Source organism: Furipterus horrens, unplaced genomic scaffold (assembly GCF_987537825.1).
Source record: "Furipterus horrens unplaced genomic scaffold, mFurHor1.1.pri manual_scaffold_4, whole genome shotgun sequence".
Taxonomy (NCBI): Eukaryota; Metazoa; Chordata; class Mammalia; order Chiroptera; family Furipteridae; genus Furipterus; species Furipterus horrens.
This window is the reverse complement of record NW_028327174.1, coordinates 86128307-86144414: the sequence shown is the minus strand read 5'-3', so window position 1 is coordinate 86144414 and position 16108 is coordinate 86128307. Positions and strand designations below refer to the sequence as shown.

Sequence of the window (16108 nt, the reverse complement as noted above, 5' to 3'; positions counted from 1 at the left end):
GGGTCTTCTGCTGAGGTAAGAGTGAGGACAAAGAGCTATTCAGCCTGCAACAGTCCTGTTTATTCAGCAGACTTCCTGGAACAGCAGTTCCCTAGCCCCTCCTGCTCCCCTGCTTGCTCAGGCAACTCCATACAGGCCTCAGGTCAGCTGGAGCAATAGAACTCAGGACAAAATCAGTCCTGAGGGCTTCACATCAAGTCAGGGTCTGCTTCTGGGAGCTGGCTCAGGGTATTCCTCAGCCCTGGCTGCTGGCCCCCAGCTGGTGTGGCCTGACTCTCCTCTTGGGGATGCTGCAATGGGCAGCTACTGGAAGGACCTTGCCCTCAGCTTGGGCTCTCATAAATGAGGGGTCCTACCAACTCCCTCTGGATGGGCCTCTGGGGATGGTCAGGACCTATCTGGAGTTGGGGACTTCATTCTGTTCTCAGCAGTTTTCTGTCACTCACATGCCCAGTTCAGCGCTGAGCTCCCCGCCCACCAGGTGACAGAAGGAGGAGCAGTCGTGCTGCTGGGGGGACACACACTTGCCAGTGGCAGCCAAGCGAATGTCTCCAGGTGAGCAGCGCTCAGCAACCTGCAAGATGTATCAAAGATTATGGGGTGGGGGCTCTCACAGCATCAGAGAACATTCCAGAGACACAGGCAGAGCCTCTGGGGAACCAGGCTCCTCTGAGAGGCCATCTAGTCAATTTACTAACACTAGGGTTAGGCTTTATTACATAAAATTAATAGAAGACCAGTCTGCTGCCTTGGGGAGATAATTGGGAGGTCCAGCTCTAGGGAGACAAGACCCAGATCCACACATAACAGCTAAGATCACTTCCTAGGAAGTGAGGAAGGATCAGCTAGAGTGAAGCCAGGGGCTAGTTCGGGAAGGTTTCCTGGAAGAGGAAGGAATGGTGAGACTGGTTTTGAAGATTGTAAGGCCAGGACATTTTAGAGGTCAGAAAGACCAGGGTGTGTCAGGGCTTTCTGTGCCACATGGCTGGCTGGATGAAGTGGCTCCCTCTGAAGACACTGGAGGGATAGCGTGCTCTAACGCTTGGTTTTACAGTGCTCCAAAGGCATCATTTGCCCCTTGATGCTCACCTTGTGACTCCAGAGCCACCCTGACTGCTATAAGCTTCCACAAAGTGCTGCTTGATTCGAACAGGAGACTCACACACAACAGGGAACAGGGAATGACCTAATCACTCCACCATCCTGCACAATACCAAGACTCTGGCTCTATAAGGAGGAGCATGTGTCCTGTCAGGATATAAGCTCTCGGCACAAAGTCTCAAACATTAACCACATAGCCCATGAAGCATAACTGGCATGCAAAGGACTCCACACATGCTACCCGTTCTCACTCCACTTAGGCCTTTTCCCCCACAGCTGTAGGGTGACAGGTACCTGGGGATGACAGTCCTCATCGCTGTTGCTCTCATCACTCTCTAGGCTCTTCTTGTTGTAGGATTTGTGTCCTGCCTTGCAGATGCAGGACCCATCAGACTTCTGAAAGACCCTGTTTAGGCCTCGACATGTGCAGTGGGAGGCACCTGGACACAGAGAGGTCCTGTAACCATCACAGGCCCCTGACAGTGAACCAGAGAAAACATTCAACTCTCCATCCCTGTCCACAGGGAGTTTGTGATCCAGACACCTACCTTCACCAAAGCGCTGGCCTTAGGGTCCTCATAGGGGTTGAATAAGATCTTCTAAATTAGTGATTCTCAACTCTGATTTTGCATTAGGTTCATCTGGGAAACTTTTTAAAAACATTAATGTCCATGTCTCTGGGCATCTACCTTTTAAAAAGTCCCCTGTGTGTTTTAAGGTATAGCCTGAGCTAAAAACTATTGATGCAGATGAAAAAGTTGACACCTGTGGAAGGCACAGGCCTCTGTCTGCAAGGAACAAGAGGAGAGAGTTCTGCAGAGACTAAGGCCTCTTGGGAAGCTTGAAGGATGAACTGGACTGGAGGGGGAAGAGCTGGGAGAACAGGGATCCTCAGAAGAGAAGAAGGTAGTAGGTAGGAAAGTTCAGGTTTTATTTGGAAGACAAGAGCCCAGGCAAGTGTTCTTCTAGGAGAGGAGGTTGGGAGAGAAGTCTAATTGGGCTCTCATAGTGGACTAGGGTCCACTTCAATTCCAGCCTATTTGCCAGTGTTGGCATTTATGTCTGTTCATGGAAAATAAAACACTCATGTGAAGGTTAGCCCTTGTCTGTTTGTTGCAGGTAACTGCTCATACCCAGTGAGTCATGACCAGTGAACCTGTGGCAGTATTAGTTAATAAATTGATTGAAAGTTGACTTCTTTTTTTGACTGACAGGGTTATATTATTTCCCTAAAAGAATTTGGGGACTATTAATAAAAGAGATAATTATCTCTACTAAAGTGACAGAGAATATTCTCCCACCAGTCAGGTCCTAGATGGTCAGGCTCTCTTTAATGTTCTGATTCTAGAATGTTCTTTGGCCCATATAGACAAGCTGCTGGCTGAGACCCTGTGCATGACCATGATCTAGGAGTCTTCTGTGCACATCTCCTTGTTGTCTAGAGCACTGGGCTTCAAATTTGGTTTTGTGGAGCCCGGTGGTGCCATAGAGGTCTTCTGGGGACTCCCTGGGTGTAGGAGTGACTAAGTGGGAGCAGTTATGAGACCTCACCCTTGAAACCCTTTTTTCAATTTGAAACACTTTGATTTTATCAATACATTTTTTGTAGTAATTCCTTAAATGAGAACTCTTGAAAAAGCGTCGTCGTCGTCGGCAGCCGTCCGTCTCGAGAGACGATGGTGTAGCTTCTTAAGAGTCTATCTGCACCGCCGAGAATGACTGTGCAGTCCGACTCGGGAGTGACATGGTATCTGTCTCCTCCCGTGTTGAATCGACATCTTGCGATGACGCTGGAGTGTCCTCTCCAGTGAAGCTGAAGCTACAGAGCCTGGGCAGGGTGATATGGAGGGTCTGCTGTTGCCCATGCAGCAGACCCCCCCTCTCTTCGCAGCTGAAGGGTCCAAGGGAAAGACGGAGTCTATACAGCTTGGCTTCAGGTGCGCCGCAGGAGTTGCCGGTGTTGACTACAACGTCAAACCGCCTTAGGGACTCCGGCTCCGAATTTTCTGTCGGGGTTTACTCCCTTAGCCTTTCCCCTGAAGAGGTATGCCACAAGGCAGCGGAGGTTTTTTGGAGTCAGAGTTTTCCTTCTCTGCCCCCACCCTGTATTTATATAATATATTAAACATATAATAATACATATACAGTTGACCCTTGAACAATGTTGGGATTAGAGGCGTTAAACTTCCACACAGTCAAAAATCCACATATAACTTTTGAATCGCCCAAAACTTAACTACTAATAATGATAATATAAAAAGTCGATTAACACATATTTTATTCATTATACATATTATATACTATATTCCTAAATAAAGTAAGCTAGAGAAAAGAACATGTTATTAAGAAAATCATAGAAAGAGAAGATACAATACAGTATTATATAGTATTGATATTGTAAGTTTATGTCTGTTTGTTTTTCAATATGAATCATCTGTCTGAGTGCCTCCATTAGTATTGTCTTATATGACACAGAACACTGAGGATGTTATACATATTACTAATATTGGACATAAAAAATGAAGAGATACTGTGATAAGTAAATTCATGTGTATTTGCAGGTATAACAATTCATGCCCTGATAATGAAAAAAACAGCAATATGATAGTTTCATGGTAGTCTAGCCTGTACATTAGTGAATGAGTCATTATAAAATGTATATGGCATACAATATTATAGTCATATTTATAATACAGTATTGGTAACTTTGTTACATTTCTTTAAAAAACCAATTACTTGTGACAACAGGCTGATGTGCAGTTTCTCAAATTAAGAGAGAGGCATACTATACAATAATATAATTCTTTAAAAGCCAATTGATAAAACAGTAAGTAAACAGTCAAGATTAATTTTATATTAAATGTCACTTACTGTATCCCCATGTAAGGACAGGCTATCACTCTATACATGTCTTGCACATGGTGTTCTACATGATGAATACTTAGGCAATGATGGTGGACCCAAATACGTCTCATAGTTATTGCCTATAGCCATTAGACTTTCACACTAAGACACAAACACACACACACACACACACAACAGTTAAGTTTGTTAACTGTATGGCATGATGATTATTTACTATTTATTAAGTGGATGATCACAAAGGTCTTCATCCTCATCATCTTCACATTGAGTAGGCTGAGGAAGAGGAGAAGGAAGAGGGGCTGGTCAGGGGGAGAGAAGGCAGAGTAGGCAGAAGGGGAGGAAGGCACACCCAGTATAACTGTAAGGAAATACATCATAATTTCTGTCTAACTTCTTTGCTTTCTTTTTTTAATTTATTGATTTTAGGGGGAAAGAGAAAGAGATGAAAGAGAGAGAAAGAGTGAGAGAGAGGGAGATTTGTTGTTCCATTTATTTATACATTCATTGGTTGCTTCTTGTATGTGCTCTGGATAGAGATCAGACCCACATGCAACCTAGGCTTATCGGGATGATACTCTAACCAACTGAGCTACCTGACTATGATGCTGTGCTTTCTTGAAAAAGCATTCTGGTGCTAAAGAATACTTTGAACAGAAGTCTGAACTACTGACCTGGCACTGATGACTATGGAATTAACCATAGGTGTGTGTGTGTGTGTGTGTGTGTGTCCTCACCTGAGAACTTTTTTCATTGCAGAGAGAGAGAGGGGAACATCGATGTGAGAGAGAAAGATGGATAGATTGCCTCCCATATGAACCTGGACCGGGGATCAAATCCACAACCTTTTGGTGTGTGGGATAGCATTCCAATCAACTGAGCCACACCAGCCAGGACCACAGATCTATATTAAAAACATAATTAAAAAATATCTTTCCCCCACCATCTCAACCAAACAAGATTTAACTCACCCTCATTCCTGATTAAATGCAACCTATTCCAAAAGTTTCCCTGATCCTGCCATGCAGAAGTAACTTATTTCTATTTTGAACCATTTGGACTTCTTTCTTTGTAGCATTTGATACTTCTGCCAATTTGTTATATATTTTCTCTTTCTTCCTGTTAAACCTATCTTAGTATATTCCAAAGTGTCTTTGTGACTAACAACAATAATTGGAGGTTAGTGTTTGTGAGATCACCTTTAAAATAAATTAACTAAAAAATTACCCACCTCATCCCAAAAGGAAAAAAGGGAGTTTACAAAAGTATATATACTACCCTGGCTGGTGTGGCTCAGTGGGTTAGTGCTTTTCTGCAAACTAGGAGGGGACCAGTTCGATTCCCAGTCAGGACATATGCCTGGGTTGTGGGTCAGTTCCCCAGTTGGGGTTGTGCAAGAGGCAAGCAATCAATGTTTCTCTTCCTCTTTCTCTTTAAAAATAAATAAATATATATTTTTAAAAATGTATATACTTACAGGAACATTTTCTATCTTTGGCAATGGTAGAGTAGTTTATTTCAGGCCAATTTTCTGATAACTTACAACTAGAAAATCCGGGGTGGGGGGGTGGATCAAGAAAACATCTATCTGGAGGAATAAAAAAACTAAATTGAGGACTTGGAAAAAAGTTCTGGAGAGAAAGAAAATACAGAGGGATGAAACCTACATATGGGGCTTCAGGATGTATCATAAAGACACAGAGGCAAAAATGGAGCCCACCAAGAAGGAGGGACTCTGCAAAACTGCACAGGTTTTCAGTGGGACCACTGAAGTGCTACTCCCTAGTAAGTACTGACTGCAAAGAAACCAACTCTGTCAAAATCTGGTTTTCTGAACCCTTGATGAACTGAGCTGATTAATTCCTACTGTAACTGCCTTCCAGAGTGAAAATGATTCCTCTATGGAGGAAGAGAACAGCTTCCAGAATTTCAAATGTTCTCTAAAATTTTCATTCACAGTATCTGGCACTCAATAACAAAAATAACCCGGCATACAAAACATTCCCACAAGAATTGTTAAGAAATCAAGAGAGACTTCCGGCCAAGATGTAGGAGTAGACAGACAAGCTGCATCTCCCTCCACAACTAAGGAATACAACTACCTCAAAACTAGAATTAACCAGAAGTTCCAGAAAATCAAAGTGCATGGAAGTCCAGCAAACAAGGATATAAAGAAGAAATACTCATCCAGACAGGTAGGAGGGGCGGAACCCAGGCAGAGAGGACACGGCATGGTGGTGGCAGCAGTGGCAACAGCAGCAGGCCAGTGGAAAGTGCAGTTACATGTTTTAAAAAGTCAGGAGGGACACCTGTGGAGTGTTCCCAGCTCATCACCAGAGCAGCTCACTGTCCCAGCTCCAGGAAAAATCAAGTCTCATTGCTTTTGACTGTGCAAACCAGCAGGGGTTGAGAGGGAGGCAGAAACTGCGAGTCTCAGCAGAGTCCGATTGTTTAAAGGGCCCCACGGACCTAGAATGTCGGCAGACCCACCCACTCTGGGAACGATAGCCAGAGCAGCAGCTAGAGGGGCACCAGTCCAGTGCGGAAGTGGGAGCAGTGCCTGGAAAAGGGGCAAGTGCTGGGCAAGTGGCATTGTCCCTTCTCAGACACCTCCCCCGCATACAGCGCCACAACGTGGTGAAACAGGTCGCCCATTATTGATGAATGCCCAAGGCTCCGCCCCTTACAACATAGTAGGAGCAACAGATCTCCCTGGGACATGAAAGCAAACAAACACAGGAGACTTCTGGCCAAGATAGAAGCCTAGACTGACACGCCCCATCTCCCTCGACAACTAAGAAAGAATACAACTACTGCAAAACCAGCAATAACCAGAAGTTCCAGAAAATAAATGGAAGTCCAATGTATGAAGTTACAAAGAAGTGGTGCTCACCTGGACAGGTAGGAGGGGTGAAACCGGGGAGGAGAGGTTAAGCTGTGCTGTCTGCGGCAGCAGCAGTGATGGAGGCAGGACAGTGGTAAGCACAGACGTCCGTATTTAAAGGGAGGTGAGAAGTGCCTTGGGAGCACCCCCAGCTGCAGACCAGACCTGTCAGCTTGCAATTCCAAAGCCGGGGAAGGCAGACCCCCATTGCCTTGGACTGTGAGGCCTGGTGGGAGTGGGGACGAAGGAGGAGGCTTCTGGTCTCTCAGCAGAGAGTGAACGGCAGGAATTTATCTTGGACCCCTACTCCCACAGAAAACGCCTGGTTGTGACGAGTGCACAGGGCTCACCCCCCTATAGCGTAAGAGGTGTGACAGCTCTGACCAGGAAGCAAAGGTAGACACAAAACTGTTCAGGACGGCACAGATCATGATAGAGATCCCAGTGATGCAGCTGACCAGACAGCAAATTTCTTATCTAATGAAGCAGCAGATAGAAAATCTTTCTGAGGCACAGTTCAGAGCTTTGCTTATAAAAACATTTACAGACCTAACATCAGATCTTAAACAAGACAGGGAAGGAATGAAGGCTAGTCCTGCTGAAATGAACAAAAACACATACGAAACTAGTGGTGAGGGCAAGAAAACCAGGGATCAAATCAACAAATCGGAACATACGGAAGAAACAAACAGTGCAGAAAGGAAACGAGAAGTGAGAAAAATGAGGAGAGACCCAGAAACTTATTGGACAGCTATAAGCGGGCCAAAATCTGAATCATAGGGTTGCCAGAAGGTGAAGAAGAAGAACTATAAATTGAAAAATTATGTGAGAAAATAAGGAAGCAGAACTTCCCTAACTTGGGGAGGGAAATAGGCTTACAAGTCCAGGAAGCATAGAGAGTTCCAAAAACACTGGACCCAGGGAGAACCACACCAAGACACATTATAATCAAAATGTCAAAAATTAAGGATAAAGAGAGAATCTTAAAAGCAGCAAGAGAGAAAAAGAGAATTACATACAAAGGGGTCCCAATAAGACTGTCAGCTGATTTCTCAAAAGAAACTCTGCAGGCAAGAAGGGACTAGCAAGAAATATTGAAAGTAATGAAAAGCAAAATCCTACAACCACAATTACTCTATCCAGCGAAGCTGTCATTCAGAATAGAAGGGCAGAGAAAGTGCTTCCAGAACAAGGTAAAACTGAAGGAGTTCATCAGATCCAAACCACTGTTATATGAAGTGTTAAAGGGCCTTGTTTAGGAGACAGAATCAAAACTATAAACATTAAAATGAAAACTGTATCACAACAATCAACAGAAGCTAGGGAACCAAAACAAAGGCAAACTAAGTAAGCAACGAGAAGGGAAAAAGAATTATAGGTATGGGGAACATTATGGGGGGAGGGCAGCAGGGAGGAGGTGGGGGGAAGGGAGGGAGATGGTACAGGAGTTAAGAAGCATAGTAGGAGGGAGTGGAGTAGACAGGAAGATGTTGAGAGGAACTATATACACAACCAATGGGCATGGACTAAGGGGTGGGGGACAACTGGAGGGAGGGGGGTCACTGAGTGGAGGGGAAAAAAGGGAAAAGAAATTGGGACAACTGTAACAGCATAATCAATAAAGCATATTAAAAAAAGAAATCAAGAGAAAAATCTGCCAATAGATACAGGCCCTTAAGTGATCCAAATGTTGGAGTTATAAGACATGATCTTCTCTTTGTGATTAGTTTAGTCCTGACTGGTGTGGCTCATGTAGTTGGGCATCATCCCACAAAATGAAAAGTTGCCAGTTTGACTACCAGTCAGGACACATGCCTAGGTTGCAGGTTTGGTTCCTGGATGGGGTACATACAAGAGGCAACCAATTGATGTTTCTCTTTCACATTGATGTTTGTCTCCCTCTCTTTCTCCCTCCCTTCCTCTCTCTTTAAAAAATAAAATAAAGTAAAATAAAATAAACTGTGATTAGTTTATTAGATAAATCAAATGACAAAATGGAGAACTCCAACAGAGAACAGGGAACTATAAAAGACTAACAGAAATTATAAAACTAAAAGATCCAACAGCAAAACATAAAATGTCAATAGATACATTTAATAGCAGATTATATGAAGCTGAAGAGAAAATTAATAAAGTGGAATATAGGTCTGGAAAAATGATCCAGATTGAAACTGAGAAAGAGAAAATAAAAGATGAAAAATGTAGAAAATAGTGCAAGAGACATATGCATGGTAAACAGAAATAAATAAATAATGTGTGTAACTGGAGACCCAAAAAGGAAATTATAACAAGAATAGGGTACAACAAGTATTTTTAAAATGTAATGGCTGATAATTTCACAAAATTGGTGAAACATCAAACCACTGATTCAAGAAGTTCTAAAGAAACTCAAATAGGATAAATAAAAAAAAGTACAGGAAGAAACTTTAGTTACATTCCTGGAAACCAAAGACAAAGAAGAACTCTTAAAAGAACCAGAGAAGAAGGACATTTACTACCAAAGAGCAAACATAAGACTTCCGAAGAGAAATAATGGAAGCCCAGAGGTAATGGAAGTATACCTTTGAAATGTGAAAGAAAATAACTGTCAAGCTAAAATTTTCTGCTTAGCTAAAATATGCTTCAAGAATAAAGCTTTAAAAAGACATTTTTAGGCAAACAAAGCATTAGAAAACAAAATTTAAAGGCCCTCATAGCTTTTACAATATCAAAATACATCAAATACCTAGTAATAAAGCTCATGAGATATATACAAAGGCTCTACCCACAAAATATAGTAAAATAAAATTAATTACTTAGAAAAAATGAAGACTTAAATAAAAGGAAAGTTAAGGTATGGTTAAGGATTAGAGGACCCAGTATGATAAAGATGTCATTTCTCTCCAAAAGGATCTGTTGTTTCTATGCAATGCAATAGAAATTTCAGCAAGTGTCTTTGTGGATGTGATCTGACTATACGCAAATTAAGGGCTAAAAATAGCTAAGACAATCTTGAAAAGAAGAACAAAGTTGGAAGATATACTATATTAAAATTTATTATAGTGCTAAAGTGATTAGGACAGGATGACATTTTACGATGACAGGATAAAAGACTAGTGAAAGATAACAGATTTCTAAACAGACCCACATGTATATGGGATACTCAATAAATGACAAAGGTGAGTAATCTTTCAATAAAGGTGCCAAACACACGCACAGGGACATGGAGCCACAAGATGCCCATTTTCTCACTTGTAAACAACTACTCTCAACAATGAGGTTGTTTCCAAAACTTACACCACTGACCCTCAAAGCTGCAAGGCCCAGGAGAGATGATTATTGGAACCCTGTGTCTGGACACAGGGCAATTACCCAGTTGGAGGAGGTGGGCATGGGTGACACTCACCAGAAAGAGAGAAAGCAGAGCTTCCACAGGGGAGGCAGCCAGTCTGGCCAGGCACAGCGCTGAAGGTGCCAGCAGGGCACAGCAGACACTCTCCAGCAGTCCTTGCCTGGCTGCTGTTTCTGAAGGTTCCCACAGGGCAGGGCCTGGGGCTGTGAGTCCCTGAAGGACAGTAGTGCCCCATGGGGCATGGCTGGCTGTGGTACTGCTCTGTCCCTGCAGGAAAATGAAGTGGAATTCTGAGCTGTGGACTCTGACAGAAATGGCAGAGACTCCAGGGTAAGAATGAATGTGCTGGGGTCAGGGAACAAGGTATCGGGGGACACCAAAACAAATACAGGGGAGAGTCTAGATTGTAGAGAGGGCAGCAGAAGCCACATACCCCATTGTATCTACCTCACCTTACTTCATCCCTCAGAACATACTTCCATCTAAGCAGACATGGGCAACATAGCCAGACCAAAAACTAACATGCATGGTGTATGCACAGCCTGTAATTCACAGGTCTTTAACACTCACATCCGGATAGGTGTGGTGCCTACCTGCTCTGCACCCTCCTACTCCAATATTCTTCCTACATCCTTGAGTCTTTTTCTGTCAGGTGGCTGGCTGGCCTAGCCAAGGAAGACCAGATGCCCAACCCTTCCTTGGCATGCTCCCCAATTCTGGGGCTCTGCAGGTGGGTCCCGCTCCTGCCTGCTATATCTACCCTCCTAACTTGAGGCTCAGGAACCCAAACTCACCCTGTTGGCAGCTAAATCCAGCAGGGCAGGGTTGGCAGGGCATGGCGTCCAGGGCCTGGCTACGGTAGGTGCCCACATCACAGAGTCGGCAGCAAGTGTCCTCAGAGGCTCTGAGGCCACTTCGGTTCAGGGCCTCAGAGCCCCCAGGGCATGCACGTGGATGGGTGCTGCCCGGGGGACAGTAGTAGGGAAACACACAGCTGCACAGAGACACAGCCCCCAGATCCCTTTAATGCTGACGGAGTCTGCGTGTGACTCATCTCACTAGCAGGGGCCCCCAATATTCCCAGGCTTGGGCCTTAAGCTGGTATGGGGCAAATCTTTTTTATAATAATCAAATATTATCCCACAGGGAGACTTTGGGGTTGCCTTCATCTGATGTAACCTAAGCAGATGAGGGTGCCTTCCTGGAGGAAGCTGAGCCATGCCCAGGTGGCCAGGCCATCAAGCAGTGTCTGGGCTTGTGTTCCCTGCCCACCTCACCTGGGCAAAGGGATGTGTAGATCAGATCTGATTGTCTGTGGTTGGGGAACACAGTCAGGAGTGCTGGATACAGGCTTGGAGTCACCAGATAAAGTCCACGACACCAAGTAGTTAACAATGAATAAACAGAGTACAAGTACTCTCGAATATTGTATGGGCCACATGTATACTAAATATGTATTTGTCATTTACTCAATATTCAAATGTAACTGAATTTCCCATATTTTTATTTGCTAAATCTGGCTGTCCTGCACAGGATCACCCTCGAGACTGTTGAAGGGCCTCTCAGTACAATTTGCTTCCTTGTCCCCCTCCCTGGACAAAGACAGGAGCTGGGAAGCCAAAGCAAGACTCAACCCTGTACTAGTTTCTGGCACTGAATCCTTTGGGACACTGAGTGGTTGACTCTTGTCTAGAGAGCCCAGAAGCTGAGACATTGAGACAAGGGAGTGCTCTGACTCACCCAGATAGGGGAGGGTACTCACAGCTGCCCTGAGCCAGTGTAGGTGGAGGAGCCAGCAGGGCAGGCATAACCCCCAGGGCAGAGTGGGGGGACCCCAGTCTTGGGCCCGCAGTAGGAGCCAGCCCTGCATGCGACTTCAGCCACAGTACCTGAGGGAGATGGGGCAGAGCAAGGCAATTTGGCCTTGAGGAGATCCAGGTGGCACAGGCCCAGCCGAAGACTAGGTGAGCCTTAGGAGACTGTGTGATGTGCTTTGTGCTGAGCTTCAGGGGTGATGGGCATGGGGAAAGGATAGGGGCAGGAACTGAGAGGGAAAAGGGCCGGCAGGCTCACCTGCAGGGCACTCTGATCCAGCTCTGCAAGGGATTGCAAACACATTTGCATGGCCTCTCAGCTCAGTCTCTGGGCAGTAGTAGCCAGGGGGACAGAGCTCACAGTCTTCTCGTGAAGCTGCCCCCGGCTCTGTCCGAAAGGTGCCCGGTGGGCAAAGAAAGGCACCCTGACCACCTGGACACCAGTGACCTGGAGGACACAGACGGTCTTCGAAGGAAGAGAGACCTGGGGCAAAAGCATCAGGCAAAGAAGGGATGCTCCACAAGCCTCGACCCTCCTAAACCCTCAGCATTTGTCCTGGAGACAGGGTCTCACCTGAGGACAAGCAGTAGTAACCGGCGGGGCAGGGGAGGCACTCTGCTTGACTCTGGCCTCCTTCTGCTGCCAGGTAGGTGTGCTCCGGGCAGGCCTGGGGAGCTCCTGTGTGGGTATCCCTCCTTCCAGGGCAGTAGTGGCCAGCAGGACAGGGGTAGGTGGCTGGGTCCCCTGCAGAGCAATGGCTGTGCTCCCTTTCCATCCTCCTCCTCTTGCCCAAAGGGCCTCCCAGTGCCTTTGTCAGGAGGACTGGTGCACTGCAGGCTGCACGGGTGTCTCACCAGCTTTGCACCAACGCCCAGGGGGGCAAGGCTCACAGTCCTCTTGCTGCTTGGCCCTGTGGGTGGCCGCTACAGTGTGAGGTGGGCACAGGGTGGGCTCTCCACTCCCCTCTGGGCAGTAAAAGCCTGAAACACATGGGTTCACGTTGGGCCCCATGGAAGATGGGCAGGCTGTCCCACTGCAGGGAACATGTATCTAAGGGGGCCTGGGGATGCTACTGGCTTAGGAGTTGATGGGTCCAGATGTCAGTCCTGGCCCCACCTGCTTTTGTGTTGGTGAAATCAGGAACCATCTAACTGCATTAGATGCATATTCATATTACATACACATGACATACATAATCATATACACATGCATGTTCATATAATATTAGATATACAGCACTGGGTTTTTAGAGTCTATTTTGCCTGGGAGGGTCTATGGTGACAGCTGGGCAGCCTTGCTCTCTGCCTCTTTCACACCCCAATGTCAAGAAATGGGTTGTTACCTGGTGGGCATGGCTTGGCGCACAGCTGTCCCTGGGGACACAGGGTCTCAGAGTCCCTGGGACATGGTGTCAGCAGTCCAGCAGTCCCAGGTGGGCAGAAATAGCCAGCAGGACATTTCCCCCATAGCCGTCCACCTCTAATAGCCAAGAAGAGGAGACAGGAATGAGAAGACCAGGATGGAGGGCTGGTCTGAGCCTGGGTCGCAGGTGGTCTCACTGTGACCCACAGTATAAAGCATGTTGCACCTGTGACCTGGGAGAACACAGCACTATACCCGCATACACAAGAGAACAAGATGAGACATTTCACCCAGTGGTGAAATGAGACATGAGGCCCAAAGCCTCCATCTGTATGCCCTTTAGTAAAAGGTAGATTCCTGGGCTTCTTTCCCCTGAGTTTGTAGAACTCATTGGATAAAGAGCAGGACTTGGAGCTGCCAACAGCGGGACACATCCTTGTGGAGGAGCTCCTAGGCACTGCTACCCTCACGGTTGGAATGAGAGGAAAGGGTACCAGCTTTCCACCCGCTTTTTGCAATGCCCCAGGGAATGTCTGGGGTCTGCTGGGCCTGGACTCTGAGGGCCACCAGTCTAAGCTCCAGCTCTGCAGAACAAGAAAGTAGGCTGTACCTAAGGGTGAACTTCCTGACATAGGAAGAGGAATCTTTTGGAAAGTCTGAGGAACCCTCTGCTGTCACTTTTTAAGTAAAAAGAATCTGCTTTGGAGCAGGTTCACTTCTGCAGGAAATGTGAACCAAGTCTTCTCTTGATGATCTTATTCCCAGTCTCGGGAAATTGTAGTCTTTTTACCTTCAGTAAGTGTTGGGAGTTTTCCCTAAACTGAAGTCTCCAATGTGCTCTTGTTTGTCTGGTTACTCTGTGGACTTAAGACTCTGAGCCTGCCCCTACAGTCTTAAGAAAGGCTGGAAGCTGGGGAGTCCCTGAATCTCAAGTACAGAGTGCTCCCAGTGACTTCTGTTCTCTTGAGAATGTCCCCACTGCACAGATACGGAAACCAGGAGCAAACACACACCCAGAGGATGCAGGTCACTCAGGTGGATGTTGGGTGCCTCCAGGCCTGCCCTCTTGTGGCGCTTTAAAGGTACGGAGTATTAGCTCTCCAGCCCGACCCATTACGAAACCTGTGCTAGTGTAGAAAATTCAGAAATAGAGGTGGAAGGAAGAATGGTCCGTCTTTTCCCTTGAGTGTATGTGCACAACACTGGTATCACCTAGAGGCACAAGGAATTTTTACCTTTAAGGACTTTCCCATGTTTTTAGGCTGAGTCTGAATAGAGATATTTTCATTTCCTACTGATCCTCCCTCAGTTTAAAGTCTAGGTCTGTGCTAAGTATCCTGTCTCTGTTCATCTCATTGCTGGGATCCTCCCTCCCTGCCCAGGCCTGTGTGGCAGGGAGGGGAAGGTGGGTTCTCACCCTGTGGTCTTAAAGCCAGCCCATTACCCATAGGGTGGGGCCTTGGGACCGCCTTGGGCTGCTGGGCTTCTGCCCCTAGAGGGGGTGGTCTGACTGTAGCAGCCAGAGCTGAATAACTCTGGGCTGTTACCGACCTGCAGTAGTGGCCAGGGAGACACACAGAGCAGTCATCCTTTTCCTGGAGGCCCACCATGTCCTGGGGAGTGAAGGTTCCTGGAGGACATGGCAGAGGGGACCACGCTCCTGTAGAAGAACAGCTGGTTAAGATGGACAGCTGAGGGTTGGGGTCATACCAGTGCCTGCTCCTGCCAGAACCAACTATCCATAAAGGGTGCTCTGTCCCTGATGCCCTGGATGATATGAATTTTTTCATGCTCTTTCTCAAAGACAATGAAATGATAAAATGTTGCTGACTCAGTTTGTCTCCCTAGGATCATCATCCTTTTACAAAAGAGTCAACTCCCTAATAGAGGATTTCCAGACAGCAGTGAAGCTATGTTGGGAGAGGAGCCATTTATGTGGCCAGTAGGCTCAATGAGGTGCCTACACTGCCAGTTCTCAGGGTGAGTTGGAAACATGTCGGGCCCACACAGAGTGCATCTCGCTTGGGAGCCGCCCTGCTGCCCTGCCTTGTTGGGTGGGATGTGTCTGTGCCTCCTCCTCCTATCCCGCCACCCCCCACTGCCCCACACACCCCAGGTGGAGTCCAGGGAAGATCAGGGCATTGAGCATGATTCAGAAAAGATGGAGAGAAGAGAAACAGGGTGGAGCAGGCTGAGCCCAGAATAGGGGAGCGTAGGCAAGGGGAGCTTGAAGGCTGTTGGTATTTCTTGTGCCAGCTTAGTGCCTGGCATGTAGTAGGCACTTTATGGAGTTTGAGTGAAAGGAAGGAAGGGGGGGTGCTGGGGAGAAAGAAGAGGGCCCCTGGGCATACCAGCTGGGCAGTAGGCATGTGCTGGGCAGAGCATGGGTACTCTGGAGCCAGTATTAGGGCAGTGAAAGCCAGGTGGACATGAGAGGCAGGTGTCTGAGCCCAGGGAGGGCTGGTACTCTCCTCGGTGGCATGGGGCAGGCCAAGCAGTTCCTGGCTGGCAGAAGTAACCCTGGAAATTGAACACAAAGTGGCACCTCTGAGAGCCAGGCTGGGTGTGGCTTTGGTGTTCAGAGGCTTGGAAGGGCTGGTGTGTTGTCCTGCCTTCTGGCCAGTTGGGCTGTGGTGACTGGAGTGCTGGGGGGCTATTGGGGAAACAGGGCCAAGAGATGCAGGTGTTGAAGTTTTTCCTGTGGTCCATAGTTGGAGGGCCTTGGGGATTGGGCTCCCTCCCGCATCTCCCAG

The 16108-nt window shown here is 46.7% G+C and overlaps 1 protein-coding gene across 1 annotated transcript in view; it reads right to left on the bottom strand.

Moving 5' to 3' along the window:
* Positions 1 to 442: 442 nt before the first annotated feature.
* LOC150012342 (uncharacterized) overlaps positions 443 to 16108 on the bottom strand; it is a 53972-nt gene continuing 38306 nt past the window's right edge. Inside the window, exons 27-31 of the mRNA XM_090275162.1 lie at positions 12354 to 12476; positions 11919 to 12067; positions 10973 to 11172; positions 1396 to 1541; positions 443 to 574 (exon numbers count right to left, since the gene is read on the bottom strand). Coding sequence (XP_090131288.1) covers positions 443 to 574; positions 1396 to 1541; positions 10973 to 11172; positions 11919 to 12067; positions 12354 to 12476 — 750 coding nt within the window. The remainder of the gene's footprint in view (positions 575 to 1395; positions 1542 to 10972; positions 11173 to 11918; positions 12068 to 12353; positions 12477 to 16108) is intronic.